Source organism: Centruroides vittatus, unplaced genomic scaffold (assembly GCF_030686945.1).
Source record: "Centruroides vittatus isolate TY-2023 unplaced genomic scaffold, ASM3068694v2 scaffold_149, whole genome shotgun sequence".
Classification (NCBI taxonomy): domain Eukaryota; kingdom Metazoa; phylum Arthropoda; class Arachnida; order Scorpiones; family Buthidae; genus Centruroides; species Centruroides vittatus.
Genome location: NW_027122681.1, coordinates 674,044 through 701,099, shown reverse-complemented (window position 1 = coordinate 701,099; position 27,056 = coordinate 674,044). Strand labels below are relative to the sequence as shown.

The 27,056-nt window shown below is 32.2% G+C and overlaps 4 protein-coding genes across 5 annotated transcripts; 2 read left to right on the top strand and 2 right to left on the bottom strand.

Annotated features, from left to right (window-relative positions):
• Positions 1-477: 477 nt before the first annotated feature.
• Positions 478-1,670, bottom strand: LOC136987289 (uncharacterized). The gene is made up of 4 exons (XM_067285002.1): positions 1,550-1,670; positions 1,440-1,468; positions 1,123-1,287; positions 478-844 (listed from the first exon to the last, which is right to left on the bottom strand). The coding sequence occupies exons 1-4, from the start codon at positions 1,563-1,565 to the stop codon at positions 545-547; spliced, it is 510 nt and encodes a 169-aa protein (XP_067141103.1). The 5' UTR covers positions 1,566-1,670; the 3' UTR covers positions 478-544.
• Positions 1,671-7,792: 6,122 nt separating this feature from the next.
• Positions 7,793-10,613, top strand: LOC136987198 (uncharacterized). The gene is made up of 5 exons (XM_067284888.1): positions 7,793-7,842; positions 7,928-7,978; positions 8,685-8,716; positions 8,789-10,033; positions 10,145-10,613. The coding sequence occupies exons 1-5, from the start codon at positions 7,836-7,838 to the stop codon at positions 10,499-10,501; spliced, it is 1,692 nt and encodes a 563-aa protein (XP_067140989.1). The 5' UTR covers positions 7,793-7,835; the 3' UTR covers positions 10,502-10,613.
• A 1,599-nt stretch (positions 10,614-12,212) lies between these two features.
• Positions 12,213-14,641, top strand: LOC136987277 (sex-determining region Y protein-like). The gene is made up of 6 exons (XM_067284989.1): positions 12,213-12,342; positions 13,413-13,619; positions 13,803-13,870; positions 13,945-13,999; positions 14,077-14,367; positions 14,439-14,641. The coding sequence occupies exons 1-6, from the start codon at positions 12,300-12,302 to the stop codon at positions 14,525-14,527; spliced, it is 753 nt and encodes a 250-aa protein (XP_067141090.1). The 5' UTR covers positions 12,213-12,299; the 3' UTR covers positions 14,528-14,641.
• Positions 14,642-15,373: 732 nt separating this feature from the next.
• Positions 15,374-26,601, bottom strand: LOC136987183 (organic cation transporter protein-like). Of its 2 annotated transcripts, none has more exons than XM_067284875.1 (12): positions 26,379-26,601; positions 18,068-18,296; positions 17,668-17,771; positions 17,215-17,369; positions 16,963-17,134; positions 16,757-16,886; positions 16,577-16,677; positions 16,288-16,502; positions 16,043-16,215; positions 15,836-15,972; positions 15,637-15,750; positions 15,374-15,522 (listed from the first exon to the last, which is right to left on the bottom strand). In XM_067284875.1, the coding sequence occupies exons 1-11, from the start codon at positions 26,537-26,539 to the stop codon at positions 15,675-15,677; spliced, it is 1,653 nt and encodes a 550-aa protein (XP_067140976.1). In that variant the 5' UTR covers positions 26,540-26,601; the 3' UTR covers positions 15,374-15,522; positions 15,637-15,674. The 2 variants fall into 2 exon arrangements, with proteins under 2 accessions (XP_067140976.1, XP_067140975.1); XM_067284874.1 differs by lacking the exon at positions 26,379-26,601 and adding an exon at positions 19,832-20,153.
• Positions 26,602-27,056: the final 455 nt, after the last annotated feature.

Sequence of the window (27,056 nt, the reverse complement as noted above, 5' to 3'; positions counted from 1 at the left end):
GCTACCATTCGAATTCATTATTGAACCTGTTAATTACGTAATTTATATTGAATTATATTTATATTTATAAAATAATTAAGTATTTAATTTTGTATTTAAATCATAAATGCAATATTAGATATCATATTGCTTTAACAATGAGCGCTTCTAACGGGAATGGCACGTGAGACCCTCTAAGCCAGCCAATAGCATAGTCCGTATCGTATGAAACGAACTACGCTATTGGGCCTTAAGAAGGAAAAAGGGTCTTCTCAAGGGCCTCATTTTAAGACTATTTCCATATCAGAGATCATCCTACTGGTAGGTACGGACATCATCTTAAGATTTGCTGCAGAATTTAGTAGGAATCCTTGCCACAGCTTTGTATAAAGACACGACTCACTTATATTGTGTAATAACAAAACACCACTATGGTAAATTTTATTAGTAACTTTATTCAACTTCTACAAAGGTATTAGGATGATTTTTCTCTTGTGGATATTATTAAACCATACAAACATATAGCCTACATCATGAAGATATTTGTAAACACGCATAAATATAATTAATCCAGTGTCGAAGTTTCGTTGAGGCAAGGACAATAGCAATCAGAAGCTTGACGAACAGCTAATGGACGCGGTTTGGGTGTAGTAACCCTCTTTCTAGGTCTTAGAAACTTTTTGATTATGCGCGGTAAATTTGGCAATGGTGGCCTGTTAACCAGATTTAGTGGATAGAGAAGTGGAGCTACCGAACAGTCGAAGTGAAACCACCAATCGCAGACAAAATATCGCTGATTGAAGACCGTTCCGTTGACACAAAGGAAGCTTGCATTACGCCCGTCAGGGAAGCATATGTGATAGCCCTTAATTTAAGTAAATTAGAATTAAAAAAGATAAAATTTTACAGTAACAAATAGCTATTTTAAAATGTAAATATTCATTGCAAGAAGGGTATAAATGCTCGTACAAACGATGAAAACGAGCATAGAATTATCCTTAACGCACCACTGATAACAAACCCTTTTTCTCCGATGATGCATATATATGTGTGAGGCCCTAAGCTGCAGCTTACGTGCAAATCGGGCCTCACACAAGCTTCGATAATGCAGAAATCATTAGAAAGAACGGCAAAATTTCTCACCTGACAACCAAGTTCCGGATCAGCAAAAAATCCAGAATAATTATAATTAGAACAACGAAATTCCGTCTTGGGAAAATCGATATTTAACGGATAATCTTCTCCCGCTTTACCGGGTATAACATCTTCGATTTCGTTTATCTCGTCCTGATCCAAACCTATTATCACCTTTAGAAACAATAACAAAAAATCTCAGCTAATCAGCGTCGGTTAATTATCGTTACAGTACACGTGATTGGATAGTTTAAATTTTGAATCTTAATTCAATGATTCTTATTGGATTACGAGAGGAAAAAAATATATTTAATTTAGTTACTTACCTGAAAAATCGCGGAAACGATTAAAATTTCTGAAAATATACAGAAAATTACGTATTTACTAATGATAATAATAATAAATTATAGTTCTTAGATGTTAAACTAGTACTTACCGAGTATTATTTTCATTGTGTAAATTGGCAAATCTTACTTGATAAAAATGTTTTTACAAACTGTTTGTAAGTAAATGAATAAAATTCTCACGTGGTGCTTAATGTATTTTTAAATAGGTCACATGATACAAGGACACTGAACGTGACCATTGGGGGGATTATAGACATTGGGTGCTAAGGTGCAAGGACAACTTCACTCTTCCTCACTTTCGCCTCGGGGAAAAATTTATTAATACTACTGACATTACAGGAATATTAATTAAAATAAATAAATAAATTATATTTTTTACTATTTTTCTTAAATAATTTAACATAATCTTAAATAATCTTGAAATACTCGATTATAATTAATCAGTTTATCGAGTTTGGAGGTTAATTAATTAAAATTTATAAAAGATTTGGCAGGCAAACTGTGTTAAAAACTGCATTCCTTAATGTTTTAATTGAACCTCCAATGGCGGCCATCTTTTTTCTTTGAAATGCTTTCAAAACAATCCCCAAACAACGGCCACCCCCGAATAACGGCTTGACTGTACATCAATACGTTACTGTATTTTGTATGCTACGTTTTCATAAAACACTTCTACTGCACTGTTACGGATATAAGAGAGTAATGAATTCGGTTTTCCCATTCATATAACGGTTTTCCTCTTGTGAAGAGCATCGGAAAGGAAAGTTTAGATTAAAAATACTGATTACGTGAGTATGTCAAGGAGAAGATATTCATTTGTACAGTTTGTCACGAGTTTTAACTTACTAAATGTATTATTTATCGTTGGATAATGTTAATTTTAACCCCCTAAAATCATCATTAGATCTTAAAATATTTATTTTCTATTTATTCAGTCCGGTTTTTTATACTTCTTCCCGAGTTTTTATTTGGTTTAAGTTAAAAAAAAAAGGTGTGATTTTGCAGAAGAGTATCAGTTCACAGCCGATTGCTTTATTAGATCTAGGAATTAAATAATAATAAACAAGTTTATTGATCTGAATACGGACGAACCGCTAATGACGGCCATCTTCGAGCGATGTGGCCGTTATTCACGGGTTTGACAGTATTATTTAACGAATTAAAATGTTAATAAGTTTACGTTTTATCTATACTTACGGATTACAAATTAAAATATTTTCTGTTGTTTTATTTATGTATCACCACTTGTTTACCTGGCATAACGCACAATCAATATACGGGGCCGTTTTGAGAAGTTATTTTCGGCCTAGGACCCAATTTATTTACAGGCGTACAGGTACGGAAGAAAAATATTAGTGATTAGCAGGGCCCCAAAGCTCTAAGAAGGCCTCTCAGCCATCTTTCTATAACTTTTTACTATTCCTCGTGTGTAAGTTCTAGGTGAGATTTTTGAATACAACGAACACAGATTAAGTGGCATAAATACATTAATTTTCATAAATACACAAGAGTTAAGACATGTTTTCAACAAGCTGCTTAACTTCAATCACCTTTTTTTTATGATAAATGTAACTAATTTAAAATTAAAATAAATAAATCTAAAAAACAATACGATTTTTAAATAAGTGTTTGCTAATACTTTTTAGTGTAGAAAATTTAAAATTGCATAAATATCATAAAATTTTAGCGAAAATAATTATTTTCACAAGCACGAAAAGTTAATTTTCCCGTAAAAATTGCCCAATATACACAAAGAATATAAAAATTTCTGTTATTTCTTGTATCGAAAATAAATTATTATTAGTATGTGTAGATCTATTGTAAATAATTGTTTTCTATTTTAAATATTATTAAAAATTGAAGGAAACGCTTTACCAGATAACGCGCTCAATGCATCTATTCAATAGGACGACGCTATTCTGGAACAATACTTGTGTCTATCTATATCGGAATAGCACTGTTATGTCTATATATTCTAGAACAGCACAAGTATTCCTGTATTCTAGAACAGCACTATTATGTATATATTCTAGATTCTAGAACATTACAATTGTCTATTTATTCTAGAACAGCAATATTATGTCTATATATTCCAGAACAGTACTATGATGTCTATATTCTAGAACATCACAATTGTCTATCTATTCTATAACAGCACTATTATGTCTATATATTCTAGAACAGCACTATTATGTCTATATTCTAGAACATCACAATTGTCTATCTATTCTATAACAGCACTATTATGTCTATATATTCTAGAACAGCACTATTATGTCTATATTCTAGAACATCACAATTGTCTATCTATTCTAGAACAGCACTATTAGTTACTGTATTACAGATCAGCGCTATTATGCCTATTCCAGAACAACGCTATTGTGTCTTTTTATTGGTAGAAAGTGTTTATTACTCATTAAAACATCTCCGGACTTAAATTTCCTTAATATAATCGATGCATTGTTCACACGATCAAGCAAACATGATCGATTAACAAACGTAAAATCGATTTATCGTGTTTAATTAATCGATTTTTTTCCTTGCGCGTTTTAAAATACAGTAGTATTTACAAGAGTAAAGGCTAATAATCGATTAAAAGGTTAATCTTATATTTTTACCATCATTATCCTGGATGTAATTATTATAGAAAAGGTTCCAAATGTTGTCGATTTGTTGCAGATTTTTAAATTTTGTGTATAATCTATTCTTACATCTCTTTAATTCTGTATGAATTAGTACCTAGTTAAATATGGCACAGCATTTTATTTATCTTAAACAAATTGGTCAAGGTTGAGAAGTTTTCGGGTATACAAACTTCATCTACAACATCGAATTTCGAGATTAAAAAAACATTACTCTCAGCATTATGTTGAGAGAAGAAAAGAAAGAAATGTTTGTTAATTCATTTAAGGTATTATTTTTGGACAGATAAATAATTAAAATTCGAACAAATATCCTTAATTGGAAGGATAAAAACACTTAACAGAACACATTTTTTCAGGTTAAATTTTTAAAAAAGTAATTATAATTAGCGTATTAACGTTAATTACGATCTAGGACCTTACAACAAAGATAAGGAAAAAATTCATTTTAAATTAATTATTTCAATTGTATTTTATTACAGATTTTTTTAAATGTATATTTTAAATTCGTAAAAATTAAAATATGCTTTGAGTGGTCCGTTTGTTTTAATTAGAATTAAATATGTTAGTGAAGAGAATTAATATGAAAACGACACACTAAGAGGGGGCTTTTATTTAAATCGCGCGTCGTGTTTTCAGGCCAACAATGGGGACGACTGGTAAAATAAGGGACAGGACCCGAAATTTCCAGAAGACACTTTTTTTGACACTTCCAGATTCGACCTGGCCCCCCACAGGGTGCTTCCTTTAAACATTCCAGCCGTATATTTTAGTTATTTCACATACGATATTGGCATCGAGCATTAAAACACGTCGCCACAACTCCTTAACAGGTTCTAGGCCAAGGATATTTATATACAAATAATTATTTTAAACAAACAACTGATTCCCAGCATTTGTTTTCCAGCGAATATCTGGAAAAAATAGGAGAAAAAAACGACGCCATTCAGATATTTATAGTTTTAATTGTAAGGAAACAATAATAATCTTCATTTTGTATGATATTATTTTCGCTTGTCCAGACAATAATTGAAAATAAAAATCGATCCTTAATATATTTTTATACATTACTCACATTGTACCTTGCTGTTCCTACGTTTCGTATGAATTGATCCTCACTTCAATGGACCGTTTAGGGTGGAACGTGAGAATACTAAAATTAACATTTGAAAAACTTACAGCATAATTCACACGATAGCATTCACTTAGTTAAAACGCGATAATTAACATAACAGAAAACTCACTGACCGAACCAACACCAAAAATAAAAACTATTCTCCCGTATAATTTACGAATTTTAAACACGGGAATTCTCGTGTTTATTTCAAAATTCAAATTTTCAAATCGGAGCTCGTGATTGGTTGTCGCTTTCATTACAACGGTTGGAGCTCGGTAAAAGAAATTTCATTGTTTTACGGTTTGTGTTGTAGGGTAAAATAGGGATATTTTTTAAGTGTCATCGGCAATTTGACCCGACAATTGACCACAACAGGAAAAATGATATTCCGTTTGAGTGAGACACGTCCTCACACCGGTGGTCACGGTGCCCTGGATGACACTGTCTCTTCCGTTCTGCTTTCTCCTTAATTTTTTTCATAAAAGAACAAAATAAAAAATAAATAAATATGTGTTTTTTATTTTTATTTTCTAAAATCTATTTATTATGCCTGATTTTAAACTTCATTAATCAGGCAGAACAACTAGTGAAATTCGCACGAATTAATTTACTATTTTTTTAATATTTTTTTAAAATAAAATATTAACTTAAAAATTTAAAATAAAAAATGTAAATATATAACAAGTTTTTATACAAAATAATTTATATTAATTAAAATATATTTTTGTTCGTACGTTTGAATTTTTGACGGCGTAAATAAAGGCCTTTCATTGGTTGATTCGAAATTTAAAAAGTGAAATTGATGTAAATTCGGTGTGAGAATTAATTTGATTGGTTGTAAGTTTTTTTAACGTCATTCTTCACTCTAATTGACATCTGATCGTGGGCCTAATTATTATCAATTTTTATAAAAGCAATTTAATAATTAAAAATAGCTTACCACTTGCGGAAACGTAAAAAAAAAAGATGGCCGTTTTTAAGAGGTAGACGTCGTTTGGAAGTTACTTTTATACATTTTTGCACTTGTAAAAATGGCCGCCGTTTACAGGTGACAGCTTCGACTTATAATTCATTTATAAAACAATAAATTAGAAATATCAAAATAAAAGCATTTTTCTTTGAGAATTTACGTTAGACTTAACCTAAATTAAGTGGCGATTTTAGGCATAGGAACCCTAGACTTTAGGTTTCTAGAGCCTAAAGTCTGTGTTTCCTATGCCTAGATCTTAGGCCCTAGACTATATCTTTAGGGTTCTACGGTCTCGGCTTTAAGGAGCCTCATATACTATCGAAAATGCTTAGTACTTAAAGTATATACTTTAAAGCCTTCTAACCACTTGCCTACAGCCCTCACAACTTAAAACTTGCTGCATAAACTTAAAAAGTGTAAGTCGAGGGGGGTATGGATTATCATCCCTCATAATTATGACCTTTCAGGTGTATGCACATTTTCCTATTATCATAAACAATTTACTTTGTACCTGACCCTATAAAGTCAAATATACAAAATAAGGTAAACATTTATGAAAAATAAACTGAAATAAATTAATCATTTGCAAGAAATTTCGTAGAATATTTTTCTCTCGGAGCAAACCTGTTAAGAAATTTCACTTTCTCACTATTTTATTTCTTTGATATTTTTTGTAATGGAAGAAAGTAATGAACAAGAAGAGAGAGAGAGAGAGAGAGAGAGAGAGAAAGAGAAAAAAGAGAATATTTTATGGAATATAACATTTTTTCACCGAGTAAAATCTAGGACATTTTTCACTTCATCACCTTTGCGATGCATCAATTAAGCATATTTCATGCATTGTTAAGTATTGTCTCAGATGACATCTCCATACTTTCATCAATACATCGAGAGTGATCCTAGCTCTGCCATTTCTGAAGGAGTCACTGTCCGGAGCGTGTTTTAAGCTGAAGAGTTCCCGGTAAGTCACGTGATTGCCGTTATATATCATTAATTTAACTTAAGCTATTTAAAAACATTATCCTATAATCAAAGTTTCCTTGTTAAAACTGTCGATAATAACCTTATTGAATTTTACTGATGAAAGCGATGAATTTTTTAAGAATATTTCTGAATATTTCGAGTAAATGTGAGGTTAAAATTTTAATAATTACTTATTCATTTTAATTTCAAGGGTATATATAGCTTTGCAATATACTTGCACGCCTGCGATACACTTGCAATACACTTTACGTCACTCGTTAAGAGCTCATTTTAATGTAGCTTTAAGGGGTTAAAAACAATACAAATACCTTAATATTTGTATAATTTAAAATGTAAAAACTGTTAATTAACTTTTAAAAAAGTGTAAACAGAAGACAAAACACAATTGTAACGGAAAAAAATAAGTAAAAATGCGATTAAAGGGGGAAATCTTTTGCATATGTTTACGCTCTCGAAGAGAAGGAAGAATAAGTACCATGGAGAAACTATAAGTAAGAGGCACCATTTTTTAACCTCTGTCTGCTGACCGCTTGACGTCATAAAAGTCATGTGACATAAGTCTTTAAGAATTGGCGATTAGAAAATTTTCGCTAGTATCGATTCGATACTCTGTTATCGCAGTTAATATGCCATATTTTCTATATTATTTAATTGTATAATATATGTTTGGTACGTTAAAAATAATATCGTTCAATTATAATTTTTATTATTTATATATTATTTTATCTTTATTTATTTATTTGTTTATTTTTAGGTGTTTCTAGCGAAATGAAGCACCGTTTAACAGTTTTAGTATTAGCTATGGGTAAATATAAACCATTTTATATATATTTTTTTAAATTTAATTTTTAAATTTATTTAATCAGGTATCCTTTCACATGCTTCTATGTTTATTTAAGTTTAAATTAGTCATTAAAATGTAGTTTATAAGTAAGACAATTGAGTTTTAGGTTATGGTCTAAGCTTTTTTTTTAGAATTTAAAACCCTCATATTGTACAAATATCCAAGCCAGGGCCCGATTTATACCTCAGCTGCATCTTAGGGCCTTGTATTTTAACATATATCATCATTTGTTAGCGAGGAAGGGACTGTTATATTTCAGCTTAAGGTCAAGTCGAAGTCCAGCTCTGATCCCAGCTAGTATTAAATTACAGTGTTCAAGTGCATTAACATACAGGATTATTACCCACTAAACTAGCTTGTAAGTAGGAAAACTCAATCGTTTCTGTGGTGCTTTAACTCAGTGTGGCATGTACTATTTACCATACAAATGCTGAATACTTTTTAACATTCTGTATAAGTTTGTGTTTTTCTAAGTGTCCTAAAAGTACAAGGCCCTAGATAAAGTATAAACTTCATTAAATATTAGGCAAGTAACCCACTGTAGTCGCTGTTTATACTTTAATTAATTGTATTTATCAATTCCATTTAATGGATCGATTGCCTATAAAGATAAAGCGTAATTTAATCACGAGATTCTTGTATTAAATGAAAATTATTTAAATTACAGGTGTTCTAGTCAAGTCTGCTACCGAAATTAGGGTAATATTTAAATAATTTACTTGTGATCATGTAAGTTTTATATAAAATTTAATCTTAACACCATTATTTTAGGTAAAACGGCAGAGTTATCCCGATCACTCTTATTATAAGCCAGGGGATGATTCAGGAGAAATTTACCAGAAAACGAAATTTTCCGATTCTTCAAGATTAAGTAAACCTTATTCTTATAATTCCGGAGATTCCAGCGAAGTTTACGATCCGAGTGCCAGAGATCCAGAGAAAGCTTTGTATTATCCCGCTTCTGCGAAATCATACGAAAAAGACTCATATAATTATCCTAGCAAAAGTTACGGGAATTACAAACCAGGTAGAGACTCTAGAGTAAATAGTAATTATGAGCCAAATAAAGATTCTAGATCTAGTTACGAATCTAAGGACACAAGACCTAATTATGGACCCGTTAAAGAAACCAGATATAAATACGAAAACAAGGATTCTAGATCTAGTTACGAACCTAGTAAGGATTCTAGATCTAGTTACGAATCTAGCAAGGATTATAGATCCAGTTACGATGAACCCAGCAAGGATTCTAGATCAAGTTACGAGTCAAATAAGGGTTCTAGATCTAATTACGAGCCCGTTAAAAGTTCGAAATCTAGGCACGAGCCAAATAAAAATACTAGAAATAGTTACGAGACCACCAAAGATTCAAGATCACCATACAGAGCCAAAGATTATGATTACAGTAAAGAAGACAAAAGCCCTATTTACGAACCCAACAAAAATTCAAAATACTTAGGAAAATTTCATCCCAACTTATTTAGCAATTCAAAATCAGATGGTAACCATTCTAAAAAGTCTGATAATTCATTTCCATCTCTTATAGATAATCCCAAAAAGTCGACATACCACAGTGGTGAAGTGGATGGTAAACAACGTCGTACTAGTTTTAAAGAGCCCGAATTAGATAAATTATTTAAAAATTACCCGAAAGATATTAAAATTAACACTAAAGCTATCTCAACATCCACAGAAGAAAGCGATCGCCCCACTACTAGCAAAGAAGTCATCATCAAGAATACAGTCATGTACGACGATGACAATTTGGACAGCTCGAAAGAAGACGAAAAACCATTAACAGTAGATAAATCAGAAAACCTCGAAAGTAAGGCCAAGACAAACAAACGTCACGATCAGTACAAAACCGACGATCACCATCATTATAAAACCACTCCACCACCCATACCCGGAGTTGCCGGTGTAGATTACCCCATTTATGCTACGGTACCCATGACACACTTCAATTGTTCTCACTACAAACCTGGATATTATGCAGATCCCGACACTATGTGCCAGGTAAATACAATAAAACAGTTTAAAATTTTAAATTAGCCAATCGGAGCACTGCGTCGGATCGATTCGAGTCGTATTATTGGTCGATTTAAAAATGTTTCCGTTTAATTTCAGGTATTCCACATCTGTCAAGCGGGAGGTGCAATGGATTCGTTTCTGTGCCCAAACGGTACCATGTTTAATCAGTTATTTCTAGTCTGTGATTGGTGGTACAATGTACACTGTGGAAAGTCTCGCAGTCTGTACGAGAAATCGAATGCAAGGTTGTACATCGTGCCGAAAACTAAGAGAGACGACTCGCAGAAACAGGACGACGACAATACCGATAACGATAAAAAACCAAGTGGAACTGTAACAACTCGTATACAAGCCGTCGGTTACGGTAGAAACGATAAATCAGTTAACAGTTACGCTTATCAGGAAGTAACCGAAGGAGGACTCGGTCATGAAAATTATGTGTACGAATATTAATAGGATATAAATGCGGTCTAAGATACCAGAATTAATGTATTTATTAATTTGGGATTTTGCTGTACGATATAAAAATTTGGTTTCCATGTCATTCTTCTTCATTTACCAAAAAAGTAAATCCGCCGCCATATTCATTTTATGTAGCATAAACCAGATTCATTCTTTACTCTTTATATACTATTCTTAAACGAGAAATCATCAGTTAAATGTGTATTTAAATATAAATCACGGCATTTGATTCAATAAATTTTGAAATTTGTTAAGATTACAGAAAAAATTCAATCTTATTGAAAAATGTGATGAAGGAATAAATTAATAAGATTTTCTTTTTATTTGGTCTCAATTTGTTAAAATATTAATAAAGTTTTAAGTAAAACAACGCTCTCAATGAGGAATACCCCCTAAAAGCGTCTTTACATTGTATGTAATTATAAATAAAAATGTTACTTTCCCAATATGGGGTACGCCATATTGAGTATTGTGGTACGATTTTTGATTGTAGTATAAGCATGGACGGATTTACTATCCTGGCTATGGGCATGGAAAATTTTGCCGTTTCTGATGACGTATCAATGCAAAAATCATTAAAAAATGTATTTAATCAAAGTCGCTGGAGGCACGTACTGTACCTACTTGCTATGAGGAAATCCGCCAACGAGTACTTGTACTTCAACGGTAATTGCAGTAATATATGAATGTGCGCTATTGTTATTTTCTTCAATTGAACAGATTCAACACATCCGAAGACATTTATTTCGGGCAAACAGAACTTAACACTATTGCACAATCTAATTATTTGATCTTGGCCGTACTCATTCCTGTAGCGGCCATGGTCAAACTTAACTTTACCAAACTATGATAAACTGAAAATGGTACTTTTAAAATCTAATGAAATCTTTTAATTAATTTAAATAAATTTTCTGTAGTAGAAATAAGACACGCCAATTTTAAAATTTATTCGGATTAAATGAAAGAAGTTTCGGGCTCTCCATATCTGGTGTATTGGCTTCTATTGTTTCTGTTATGTGTAATAAAGTTTTGTCATTTCATGTATTTTGAAAATAATTTTCTGCCTGTTTTTTTCAAATTTTATTATAATTTTTGTGAAGTCCATTCAGAAACGTTGGAGTTACTACGCTTCTGAATGGACCGGCAGCGGGTGTATGAGGAAGGATTACAAAAAAAAAAAATAAAAAAAAAAAAATAAAAAAAAACTTGTCACACCGTACAGGTGTGTAAATATCCCGGATGACTATGGTATGTGGAAGTAAAATATATATATATATATATATTTACCATAATATAGGCTATTTTTTAATTTTAAAACGACTTCGCCATTCGGGAAGTTACGATCTTTATGATATAAATTTACAAAAATTACACGAAGAGATTTATCGAATTTTTTAAAATTTTAATTATTTAGAAGTTTCACATAATTAAAATTTATTTTAAATTTAGAAAAAAAAGTTTAGATTTTTAGGAAATTATCTTCAAAAATATGTAAAAAATGAATTTATTTTTTTTAAATAACGTAAACAGATGGCAACACTAAATCATCTGTCAAAAATTACTATATTATTACAAATTAATTAATTATTTGATTAAAAAAAATTCATTAAATTATAATAACAATTTTAAAATAAGTTTTATGCAAGTTGTATTATTTATAAAACAAAATAATGTAAATTATAAATATTGTTTAATCGAGCGGCGCACTTTAAAAAGTCGTTTGGTTTTTCACCTGACGAAACGGACATATTTAATTTGTTCGTCAAAACTTAATTAATTTTGGCAAAATATGGAAAATAAACCTTTCCTATCGAAAAAGCATGGCGATAAAGGTAAGTTTTAGCCGATAAATGTCAAATTTCATTATATATAATTAAAAGTTTTATATAAATATAATTAATCAAATTACAGTAGAGCGTCGTTTATCCGAAAGCTTTCCAGTCGGACTGTGTCGTGCCGAATCGAACGTTTTTGATACTAGATTAACTTCTAAAGTATAATTTTTTTTGTTTTTATATTTTTCAATATATTTATTTTGTTTGTACAAAATAAAGAAATAATTTTTAACGATACAATAGCCACGATTATTATAATAAAAATTTTCGTTAGGCTTAAAATCGACAAAAATTCAACGCGAAGCGACACGCAACGGAGAAAAATTTCAACATCGGATAGGTTAATATATTTTTTCGTGCATAATCGGTTATCCGAACAACCCCAGTCCCCACTTGATTCGGATAAACGACACTACTGTATATACTGTGTGTGTGTGTGTTTCTTAATATCACCGATAGATAGCGCCACTATTTGGGAAATTTTTCAAATAAATTCAATTTTAATTCTTTTCACCAAGTTTTTCTTTGCTTCAATGACATGATCTCTCACTCCCTCACACACATAAGGTAAATAAACTTCAGATTTAGGGCCTCAATTTTTATATTTATCATGATTTAGTGAAAGGGAAGGGCCCATTGTGTGGTAATTTGGGCCTACAATCTACTGTTATAGTGTAAGCCCAGGGTGGCTCTTCTAGACCCTTCCTGCAGCTCCCATATATTTATACATTTTCTTATTATAAACTTGATACATAATATTTACACTACATAATAGAAAACTTATATATTGTTTTTATATGTGTAACAGACAGTGGAATTGTAAGTGTAATGCAAGTGATACTCTATTGAACGGGGATACTAAGTGTATATAAAAAGGATGAGGTTTGGCCACCCCTGGTCTAAGCAGTCTTAATTTTATTGGCAGCAGTTGTTTAATTTCATAAGTTTCCTAGACTAATCTTATGAAGAATGAAATTGCTCGATAGACTTTAAGGCAGTTATATAATTTGGTTTGATTTGAATATTACTTTAGACTTCGCATTCAGATTCTATTTATTCTTATTAAGATTTTAAGATACCTCGTCCGCCGAATGCGTTTATGATTTTCTCCAGAGAAAATCGCACGAGCTTCAGATTGAATTATCCGAAGGATACCAATCAAGAGATTAGCATACGATTAGGAAACGTATGGAGAAGGATGAATCCTGAGGCAAAGGCAATTTACTATCAGAAAGCTAAAGAATGCGACAGAAAACACAAAGAGATTTATCCAGGTATTACCACATTTTAAAAACCTTTTAATACAATTAATTTTAATGATTCGATTAAAGAAAGACTGACAGCAAATGGTAAATTTAACTGCGATGTTTTCATATGTATTTTCATTAACAATTTATACAGTTGCAACTTTATAATTACATATTTTATAATAAAAACTTTAAAATTTCTTCATTTAGGGTACATTTATAGACCAAGAAGAAATTGCAAATCCTTGAAACAGAAAAGAAACCATTCTTCTTTCATGGTAAAGTATGAATCAAACAAAATTAAATTACAAAGTCTGAATGAATTCTAAAAATATTTAATTTATAATCCAAGGCAATGACAGATTCTTTACCAGAATCAATTGTTAAGGTTATCATTTCTCAATCAGGTTTGTTTTTTTAAGCTTTTTGTAGTTTCTTTAATAAAAATTTGAAAGATAATTTATAAAAATATACATTCTATCAGAGCGCACCGACGACGAGAATAAGTGTTCGGAGTTTCGCTCGACTAAGAAAGCACTTCTTCTAATTCCTAGCATTAAGATAATTAAACGTAACGTGGGTACACAGACAGACAATCTTACGACTCGTATGTCGTGTACGGACGTAAACCGAGACGAAGCTACTGAAGAAGAAAAAACTGCTTGGTTATCGTTTCTTAACAATTTCAGCCAATCAAAAGAAGCTGAATGTGAAAATGTAGATAATTCCTCATTAATTGTTCCCGAACGTCTTCATACATCTGAAGAAGTATCAAGTAAGTTTGTTTACAGTAAATTATTTTCTGTACTATTTGAATTTCAAAACAAATTTTTTTTAATGATTCAGATGCATATTCAGAGTTAACACATTTACTTCCTTTGGAATATTATAAGTGCATTCCAGTTGCTTTATGTTCTCCCATTTCCCAATTTTAATCCCTAATTCGAGTGTTTTTGTTGTAAACTTATTTCATACTTTCATCAGATTTTAAATATATATACAAATATTTAATAATTTGATCTTGTTACGACTGTAATAAGTTTTGTTAATGTGTCTGATCTACAATTAATGCAATTCTGTTAGAAATAAAAAATATATTGTGCATATTTTTTATGCTGTGAAATATTAAATTCAGGTTTTTTAAATTAAACTAATAGAAAAGTAAATTTTTTATCTTTATAATTATAATTAATAAATATATATTTAAAATAAACTTTTGATTCATTGCTATTTGATATCATGTATTTTAAATTCATGAATAATATAATACATGATTGGTTCCAAAGTCTGGCCAGATTAGGTCCAGCAAAGTGGTTAGTCACGTGTAATAATGATTCACCGGCACACCTCTAATCCACTAATTATACACCTATGTGTCTAAAGTACAGCATGGACTAGAAACTAGACATGACACCTCCATTGACACTCTCATCTTTCTTAGAGACTGTATCTAGGGTTAAATTTAGCAAACGAAACTAAGAATATAAAAAAGTTAGTGTAAAAAATGTAAATAAGTGTGCCCAGTACAAAACACCATCTGTAGATGCCCAGCAAATTAATCTGGTAGCTGCAGGATTCCAAGTTTCCTTTTGTAATTTCATTCAGATCAGTTGCCAGAAATTCAGTGGTGTATCTGTATTTTTGTCACTGACGAAAACTTGGTACAAAAAGCACATTTTATAAAATATTTTATTAAAACATCAACATCGTAGTTCAAAATGTATATATAAATATACATTCCAACAGTGTGAAAATATGCAAATTTATAACATTTAACTGTGTTAAAAAGTTTTAAATTGTTTCATTTTTTATTTTAAAAATTACAAACTGATGATCTTCCACCTAATGAAAGCTTTTTACATATTCATTTAAAACAAATATGTACATGTAAATCTTCCTTATTAAGGATGTGCTTGACTTACATTAAAATCTGTAAATATGAAAGACTTTCAGAGTATATCAAGTTTTGTAAACAAAACTAGAAAGGGTAACTTAAAATTAAAAAACATATTTTTGAAAAAAAAATACAAATTTATTTTCTCACCTTTAAATATTATTCATTTTATTCACCACAAAACAACATTATCCAGCTAAAAGTCTTAATCTTTCTTCATCATCTTGCGAATCAATTTGAGATCTCTCATCGCCAGAATCACGGCTATTAAGTAGTGAAATCGGTAATTATTTTACAAAATAATCTTATCTTTTATGTTTGAACATTTAAAAAAAAGTATAACACAAACCTTTTCAATTTTTCTGCTTCTTCTACATTTTCTGGAAGTTCTCTATTATTAGTTTCCGGTAATAAAAATGCAAGAACCCCGGCAATAATCGTACTTACTCCAAAAATTATCATTGGTAACTTGGAATGAAATTGCCGCTGAAGAGATATAAATAAAACATTAATTAAACCTTAATTAAATCTGTTTTTATTTAAAAAAAGATTATACCATTCCGGCTATAAATGGTGCGACTATGCCGCCAAGTCGGGCGCACATACTGCTCATTCCAAGTCCCGTATTCCTTAAAACAGTTGGATAAATTTCCGAGGAATAAATATAAATGATTGAAAAAGATGCACCGATTGCAGCCTTCCCCAAAATTGCCATTACTGTTCCGTAAACTAAACAAATTTTTAAAGTAAGTTTGGTATTATATTAATACAAAATTATAATAATACTTTTAAAACATATACTCTTTGGTATAAATGGAGTAGTAAGACAACAAATTCCTCCTAATATCATAACGCAACAGAGGACTGGTCTTCTTCCGATCCGTTTCAGAAGTACCGTAGATAATGCAATGGCGGGTATTTCGACTAGAGCCATTACCGAAAAGCTTAAATAAACATTATTGCTGAACTTCGATGCACTAAGAGAAAGGCCATAATACACCATAGCATTTACAATCCTGTAATTTTATTGTACACGTTTAAGAAGATTTGAAATTAGCAAATCAAATTAGAACTCTGAGGAGACACTTACCAATTAAAAAACAAATTTAAAGTCCATTTACGCATTGTTGGAGTTCTTACCAGATCTATTGGGTTTGAACGTTGACGTCTTGTATTCTCATGTAATCCAGGCTAAAAACAGACAATTTAAATATTAAAATGTGCTTGAAAACTAAATTTATTTTCAAAAATTAACAATATAAATTCATACATCATTAAGTGATCTCAGTAAATTTTCTGGTATGGTTACTTTATTCCAAGATGCAGCTTTTAAAATAGTAGAACGTGCTTTATGAAACTGATTTTTTGAAATTTGCCACCTTGCCGATTCTGGTAACAGCCTTTCGAAATAAGAATAAATAAAACAATAAAAAACTATATATTTAAAATACTGCATTTTGATATTATTAAACTTACCAATTGTAACCTAATAAAAGGACAGTCGGGGCCGATATTATTAATTGCAGAGTTTGCCAGTTTTTTTTAGAAATTGCCGCAGCACCGGCTAACAACAGCTCTCCTCCGGCAAACACCATTTGCAACGAGTTAGCACACCATAAACGTTTTGTTTTACCAACAAATTCTATTGCTAAAATATAAATAAACGCACATAAATAAAAATTCGTTAAGAGTTACAACTGCTGAAAGAAATCGTCACTGCAGACATACCTAGGACATAACCGGTTTGAAACAATCCAGAGACACTTGCAGCTGTAACAAACCTCAAGAAAGAAAATAAAGGTAAACTATTTGCAAATGCAGTACTTATGGATGAAGCCGCCAGCATTGCAGGAGCTACTAGGAAAACACATTTCCGTCCCCATCTATAAAGTTTAAACATTTACAGGAAGCATTAGGTACTTAAGATAGGTTTACACTGTCATACAAACTGCATCAAACACTGTCCATATTGTACTATGCAAAACTAAGTTAGGACATGATTAGTGTTCAAAACCATTTTAATCATTCGTGAAAAGTTAATCAGTTGAATGAACCAAAGTTGAGAATGCTACAACCTCTTTGGAATGCCCAAAGAACCAGTCAAACAGTCGGTGAAAGGGAACAGACTGGCAGTTCGTATGCCAATGAAAGCCTAGCTTATATAAACGAAAGCAAAATTACCTGTCCGAAGCATGTCCAAAAGTAACCGAACCAGTCAGAACTCCAAACATAAATAAAGCTTCAGACATTGTTTTCTTATTTTTCGATTTACAAACAAGTTTAAACTGCAAGAGAAGATTAAAAATAAGAATAAATGTATTATTTTCATTATGACACCTTTGTGTAATAGTTTATTAATCAAACATGAATATATGTACACATTTACAGATGTACAAACATTTATTAGAGATAAATATATTTGACCATTATAATCGTTTATCTCTAATAAACATTCTGTTACATTCATAAGATGTGTGTATGTAAACAGAACAAATCTATTAAACCAATTGATAAGTCGGTCGAAAAGAGGTTAGCTTATAAATGCAATTTAAATATTTATATTATCTGTAAACCAACTTACATCCGATACAACTGTTGATTCAAATACTTCCTTATCCCATTTCCAATCATCACATTCTACTAATGTTTTAGTAAAACTATCTGGCGAACAAGTAGTAGCGTTCGAGTCATAATAAGTACACTGATGCTCATCCAAAGAATCGTCTTCGTTTCCAGCTTTGGGTATAGCATATTCTACCCAAGGTTCATTGTAGTCTGATGTAGAATTATCACAGGTAGGAACGTAACATCTGTAGTTAATTTGAAAACGTTTATAAACTTAAATTTAACAAAAATGACAGAATAATAATTTATAAAAATTGTTTATTGTCATTTCTAGTCCTTTGCTATTGTTTAAGCCTACTTTCTGAGGTTCGAAGTTTGGTCCCAGTTGGATGTTCAGAAATATACATGGGTGGTACGATCAAGAGGATGTCAGGGCATCTTGTAATGGATTGACTAAATCCATAATTTTTTTTGGCTGTTTCTGCCTCGTGGGTACTAAACTGGCCTGCAGAAAGTGCTTCCCCATTGTTTGCCACCATAAATTTGGTCAAGCTCACAATGGTGAATCTGGACAGTGAGGGAAGGAGCACAACATTTCTGGGACAGACCATCCCCAAAAAATCTTCCCGTGGTTTTCAACCCAACCAGATTCATTCCAAGTCCCCATAACGGTAGGCAAACACCAAACACGGGTGATGCCAAAACGAATATCTGTAAAATTTTTGTGGAATTTTTCTGCCGAAATTTATTGTTGCTATTATATTTTTAACATTCCTATAATTAGTTATATAACAAATTGGCTTACATGTCAAAATATCTGCAACACTAAAACCGTGCTAACTTGCTTCTCGAACTTCCTAATGCTAATGCATTCCAGTCAAAGCAGCCGTTATTACTGGGTTACAATATAAATATGATTACAAAATTGTAATTTTAATTTTGCTAATTGTTTTATTTTATTGGCATTATATATGAAAATTACAGTGTTTGAGTAACATTAGTACGTAGAAAAAATTTAGTAAAGTATTCTGTATGGTCTTTTACGAAAAGAGATCCAAGCAGGCAACACCACAAATTACCGCACCAAACGAGATTACCAGGATGGGCAACAGACGCGTATTGTACTCTTCCGATGACAGAAATACGTTTAAATCGCAAAAACACAATATATTTCAGCCTAGGAAGACTTTTTAGAATAAAATCCTCCCTTCACCGGAGGGCAGTCGGAAAAAATCTGGGACATCTAACACCCTAAAAACATCGCCGCCACAAACCCACACCGGATACAAGAATGCACCATCCTAATGCCCACAGGAGAAATAGAATTTAAAAAGAAAACAACAGACGAAAAGTTAAGATAAGATGCAATTTAAAAAAATAAAAATAAAAAAATAAATGATAAATCCAATATCAATGTAAGTCAATTGATAGGCTAATCAAAAAATCTTCAGAGTACAGTCGAAATTTCACAAAGATTATTTCAGATTAGATAATTAACGAACGAAACACCCACTTAAAAAACGATAAATAATGTATTCCCCGTCATTTAGTTCAAATTCATCCAATCGTAACGAAATTATTCGCGACGAGACATTCGATTGGACTAGAGGATTATTCCGCGAAATCGACACGCCAATCGGCGACGTCCGGAAGAAAGAAAGGAAAATCGAAAACGCGTTCGCAACGGCGGACGTCATTGGCCGACGGATCGTCGATCGTTTCGAAACGTCAAATCGGAAGCGATTTCCTTCCGGAAGGAGAAATTGTACCGTGCTCTTACCTGTGTTGGGGTACGTATTCGACGAAAACGCTAGAAAGCATATGAATCCCAACGAATATCTGTGGTATACAAGCTAATATAAAAATATACAATTGAAATCTCCCGAACTGACCGAGATGGGCCATAATCTCGTCGATTTCCCTATCTCCTTTGTCTTCTTTTCCCATATTTCCGACAGGAGAGCGGCAGAAACTATCGACATCACACTATAAACACCAGTACGACTATGAAATATGTTTCACCCGTTAATGGAGAGTTGTTACGTGGCGTCGACGTCACGTACAAGGACGAAACGAGTTAAACCACGAGACTATATTATTGTTGTTATCCATGCATTTACTATCAGCTCGATGCCGACGGGGGACACGTGACCGAGTGTCACCCGTTGACAATCGAGTGTTCGGGTAAATGCCGTTTACATTATAACAAATTTCGGCTTCCACACGCAAAAATACCGAGTTATTGTTAAAATTTCGCTCGGAATCTTCCTCGATTTTATATTATTTCGCTTATACACAAGTATAAGTCGAACTAGAACAATATTTATCAGTTTATTATCTACACCCAGCTATCTACATTATGGTTTTTGACAAATTAAAAATGTAAATTAAGTTATAACTTCTAACAAGCGAGAAGGAAACAGACTACAGATATTTAATACTATGCTCTTGATACTAGATATTATTTCAAAATGTAGTAAGTATTTGTATACATTGTCGTACTCACACAATTTGTACACACTCATTTAAACACGTTACAATCTTGTAGAAATGTTTCACACGTTTCTTTATCTATATTAAAATAGTTCCTTGTATTTGATGATAATGGACACGATTGATTTATTTATTGCGATGATAATTTAGGCCAATAGTTGACATTTAATAATTTAAACTAATTATACCTATAAAATTTGTCGTTACTAAACGACAAATTCTAATTCTCTGATTCTTATCTTTAATCTGCTAGGCCTGTAGTCTGTATAGTAAGAGTAGACATCAGTCAGCCTGAGCTGGAAGAGTATATGTCAGATGAAAGATGGCACGTGAAAATCGACACATTCTTCGTCTGGCAATATGGGCCTTGGAGTCCCCTTAGCCACAGTTGCAATCCTTCTCCACCTCGTTTGGTCTATAACCTGCCAATCTTTGATTATGAAGTCTTGAAGATCTTAAGCGACTCCATCTATCCACCTTTTTCTGCGACGGCCTCTTGGCCTCTTCCCTTTCCTCTCGTAGTGTAGCCCTCGTGATGCTGTTGCCACTGCAGGTGGCCTTACGACATGGCCTAGCTACTGTAATGTTCTGGCCTTAATCACCTGTGTGATAATGGGCTTGTCATAGGTTGTCTGCAGTTCCTGGTTTGTTCTTCTTCCCCATATTGGTTCTGCATTGACCATGATGCCATTATTACAGTAATAAATTTGTAAAAAGTAGTAAAACAATAAAATTAATGAATGAAGATAGTAAGACAAAACAGCTTAAAGAGATAAGATTCATATGTCAACTCCCACATCTTCCACCCCTTTCATCTGACAGACCCAGCTTGGGCTGACTTGTGTCTACTCTTTCGCTGAACAAACTACAGTAGTTTTTAATTGTAAAGTTTGAAATTGTTATAGATATGATGCATATGGGTCAAACTTCACTAATCCTGCAAGCTTTGGACCGGACGGGTGCTCGAGTAGTGTAGAATCCAAATTCGGCAAAGCTTACAGTTAAAAATACAGCAATACAGTAATATCTGAACCAACATAGCAACATCAAGCTGCATCGTAAACGAGCCGAGATGAATGTTACCAATATGGAAGCAACAAGTGGCCCAACAGCAAATTTGTATTTGCCAAATGCCAGCTATGTCATATTACTAAATACACTGATAATATGGCACAGCCGACCAAGTGACGGTCGTGCAAACCGACAGTCGTCGGATTCAAATCGCTATCCCAAATCGTCGAAGCTGCCGGACTAGTGAGGTTCGACCAACCAAAAATTTCCGTTATAATAGCATATAAAATGTAAAATTTTTATTTAAATACATAAATTGGAATATAACAAACATAACATCAATGAATTTTAATACAGTGCTTTCCTGAATTTGGCCTTTTATATTTTTACATCTGTTCCTAAGATATGTAAATTCAAAATTTAAACTGTAATGTAATATTTGTTTTTCATGTAATGTTAAATATGTGTTTTTTACATAGAAAACAGAGAATTTAACTATTAAAAGAACATGTAATCGTACTAATAATGAATTTTTTATTATAAGGTAAAAAATACACTAATAAAGGAATACATTCAATACTATGAAATGTATTTACCGAAACACTTGATCTTATAAGAGAGCAATCGTTTAATAATACCGTAATGAAATGTGTTTAATAGTTCCGTAGTATAACAATACGCAGTCGAAACTGACATGCTAAGGTTTAATTTTCAAGAAGAGAGAAAACACAACATACATTTATGGTTTCTAATTGTCCTTATTTACCATTTATTGTTAACTGTTGGGTGAAAAATCAATATTTGCAATATATTTATGTTAATAAAACTTTCTAAAAGGACAAAACAGCCCTTACTCCAAAAGATCATTTTTCTAGGCTACTTTTGGAATGTGGAGACTTCAATCTTTCCTGCAGCTATAACCGCCACATACAAATCACATTTGCTTTTACATAATGGTAAAGAATTAAAAAATTTTGACAAATGCTAAGTTTATGTTTGTGTATGTTCATCGAAATTGTTGAGGCCCATCAGTGGCCAAGTGGGTAAAACCACCGAACGCTCGGTTGCAGGTTCGTGCCCAACTGACATGGAGTGTTCTGGGGGGTTTTTTTTTTATGTCTAACATCTAAATGGGCAAATTTCCTATTGAAAGTCATCCCAGAAAGCATCCTTATCTTGGCAGATTGACCACAAATTACATTGTCTTATTCCGTCAATCCAAATTGAATCATTCCACGATGTAAGGATCACAGGCTGCTGACCATACCTTAAATAAAATAATGTTTTAAAAAAATAAAGGCCATATGGAGGGCAAGAATTATACAATTATGAGCAGGCCCAACTGCCATGGAGTTGATCAGCATGGGAAATGATGCATAACCTATATATTCTGTGATAAATTATGGTCAGAACTGAGTTCCCACTTGGATTCCTGTAGTGGTAAACTGACACTAAACTATGCAGCCATTTGGCCAACATAAGCTAAATGAACGTAACTCTTATTAAATTTAAAACAACACATTTAATAGAGTTCTGTTTAATTGATACTTTATTCTTCTCCATTTTTTACTTTATTGGACTGCAATTTAAAAAAACTGTAAACCTATAAATTCCCACTACTGTCCGTCTGTCCCGTCTTTCCTTAATCTCAAGAATGGAGCCAGATAGGCGAGGCGAGACCAGGTACGGAAAACATTAGAGTCGGGAGGCCCCAATTAACTATATACAAACTTCCGATTCAAACCGGAAGTCACATTATTTCAATTCAAAAATTTTCGCTAAAAAGTATGACACTATTGTTAAAAGAAAAGTTAAAAACATGATTAAAAATTGCAGCCCTGCATTGTCACCATAAATAAATTGCTTGTATTAATTACATAATTACACAATCAATAATAATTCTGATAGATGATTTATGGTTCATATTGTGTCAAGGCTTGGACACCTGATATATGTAATAGATAATGGCTTAGTTTTTAATTTTCTATAAAAATGATTTTTAACAAGTATATATACATAAGATTTTCAATTCAAATCAATTGTAGTTCAGAGAATGTAGAAATATAAAATGAAACATAAGACACTAGCAATTTTGTAAGGAGAACAGCTTTATTAACATACCTTTATATATTTCCCTAATACTTTTAAGTATTCTGACCCATCCTATGGTAAAAATAGAACCTGAAAGTACTAGAAGTTTGGAAAGTCGTGTCAATAGCGAGGTTGAGGCCGAAGTTTTAAATGTGAAAACTTATACGTCGGACGTTCCCGTTAGCTTAGAAGTTCGACAATGGCGTTTGGAATGTCAAGCACGATTCCACCGATTTTCCAAACACCACTGTCAAACTTCTAGGCTTACAGGAAAGCAGTTCTGAACGTCCGACACATACGTTTTTGCGTTTAAAACTTCGGCCTCGACCTCGTTAATAAGAATCTGTTCTTCAATAAATTGAGATTTAAGACATTTTTATTAAATACGATATACACAATCTAAATTTTAAACTGTAAACACTACATTTAATTGTAAAGGAGATCTATAATTCATTTTCAATAATACAATTCTTGACACAAATTTGATAAATCTGGTGACGATTTGGTGATGTTCTTTCATATTCTCTTGACGGTGATGTATGCATGGGTACAAATCTTTCTTTTTCTTTTCCATTCTGCCATTTTTTGGAGAATTTATAATAAATCAAGACATAACAATAAGTATGTTAGACTTGAAATAATGCACTGTTAAAACCATTAATAACTTGTAAATCAATAAAAAACTTCATTTTTTTTTATATACTGTGGTTTAAGTTATTTTGTTTAATCCCACGAAGTGTTCAGTTACACCATACATTCTTATTAGCCACAAACAAATTATCTTGCAGTCTGTCTACAGAATGAATTGACCGAAGTGACGTCACTTTGGTTAAACCGATCGGCACTTTTTGCTTAATACGTCAGGCAATACGTGGATTTTATTTTATTTTCTCTCACTAGAAAACAGAATAACTTTTCCATTAATTGTGTTAATTTTTTATAAGATGCATTAACTGTAAAGAATTGTGAATTCAACTACTATTACAACCAACTTTCTCATATTCCAATACCATAATACAAAGCATCTGTAACACTGTTTATAATGGTGGTGATGTTTAACAAACAACAAAGTAACTGGAAGTAACTTACCACAACTAAGCAATTAATAGCTGATTCTCATTAGTTAATTAAGTTGATTCCTCCCACAGACAGACTGTCATAATATAGATAAAGATCCTTGTTTTTAGGATTTTGATTACAAAAACACACAGCATACGCAGGGTACACAGTAAAGTCCTTAAACGTCCATGTAACTGACGAATGCAAACAGTTACAAAGATATTTTGTAGTTATAGTAAAATGACTACAGTATGTGTTACAAGACAAGACCACCTGCAGTACGCTTATGATAAAATTCAGAAGTTAGCACTCCTATCCGAAAAATTATGTGCAATACAAAAAAGTCAATTACAAAGTTGTAGAACACAACCAATTTAGTACAATAGGAAACCCTGGTACACAAATGGTGTGAATAGAAAGCACAAAATGCTAATGTGCGCATTGAGTGTAGATAGTAAACTGTATTTCTCATTCATTTCACACAGTTCTCATTTTACTTAGTCTTAGTGCTGCATTTATTACTGTGTTGTATACTGTGCATCACTCACTCGATCAGTGTATAAGGACTTTACCGTGCGTCCTTTAAATATTATCCCAGACGAAAACAATAGTTATTATGAAAATTAAAGAAATCTTTTATCTGGAGATGGAGACAAAGTAGCCAGAATGACACGAGAAAAGATAAGAATACAGTTTGTTCGGCCATTTTCAAATATGCTTACTTTAATTTTCCAATTGTTAACAATTTAAGTGTGGCAAATGCACACTAATTTTAACTCCGACCGATACCAAAACCGAATCCCTTCTTTAATATACGCAGCTAAATCTTAATATCTAATAGACTATAACATATCGAGAGAAATAATATAATTTTTGGCATTACGAAATCTTACAATTCTCGCGACCTTCACTCGAAAGGAAACGTATCGTCGCACCTTTATCACAACCCACACTTTACATAAGAAACTATCAGTTAACTTTTAATCGATTACCTTAATCTGCTTTTGGGAATCACATATATAAATGTTAACGAGAATTTCTCAATAGGGCCAACGGACAATCCCGGTTTTGCCCGCCTTTAATATTTAACCGTAGAATCAATCTTCCGACGGAGCAATTTTATTAACGTGTCGATATAAAATGCTACCGATTTACAAATCAATAAACGCGACGGTTCCGGAACCCATTTTCACCGATTCCGAAATGTGTCCCCCGTCGGAGTGTAAATGGTACGGCCCACCTATCAGTGACCTCTGACCTTCAGAAATCAACAGTTTCTTCATTAACTAAAACATATTGTGAAAGGAAGTTTTCCTTTCTTATCTAATGACTATAGTTAATTGTACTATAACATTTCATGCAGCATTAAAATCCATAAGGTTTGACTGGATTATCGATTTTAGACCGAGTAAGCTACGCAAAACAAATGATTAGATTAAGCTGCATTTTAACTTTGTAAAAGTGATCAGAAACGAACCGACAAACAGACGACTTCAACAGATCAATATGCAATTCGTTATCCGAATACGAATTGTTTGACCAATTCGCGTTCATTAATAAGGTTTTATCGTTTAAACGTGTGTATAATCTTATCTCGCTATGTTATAATTCTATTTTAAGATTAATTTACAAATTAATTAATTACGAATAGACACGTGCTTAGCAGTTCTTACCTGCTTCGTTGTAGATTGCTTTTCGGAACGAAGCTATGCATATAGAACAGATTAGAATTTAACTGCAAACCTCCGAATATCTGCAAAACCCCTACCAGCAGGCATATGTAAACCTGAAATTTCCCAAAGCCCAAGTGATAGAGAATCTTAGTGAATTTCATCTCGTACGATTAAACCATGTCTGTAAACAAAACCAAAACCAAACCCAAACCCATGTGATCATTTTCCGGTCGCCCTCTAGCGTTTAAAATTCTAACAAACCGAACCTAACATGGTTTATTACATCATCGGCGTAATAATTACCGTACGATAAATGCATAGAGGTTAGAACAATAAGTTATTGTTATATTTAATAAAATTGATAATAATAAATAAATAAAGTAAAAAAAAATTATTAAAAAATTACATCACGAAGCTGTGACGTCATAAATGCCAGAACACCGAATATCTTCTCACACTTTAAAATGGCCGGCAAATTTTCGTAACGCGATCTTTGAAACTTCACCAAAATAAACACAGTTTTAACAGTTTTAAGTTTATTTTTCATTATTACTGTAGTAAGATTCTTGTCGAGTGAATGAATAACTCGGAAAAAGTTTACGTTTTCTTAGTACCGTAAGTTTACTTCCCGACAATAGGACAGAAGTTTAATAGCGAGGTTTAGGCCGAAGTTTTAAA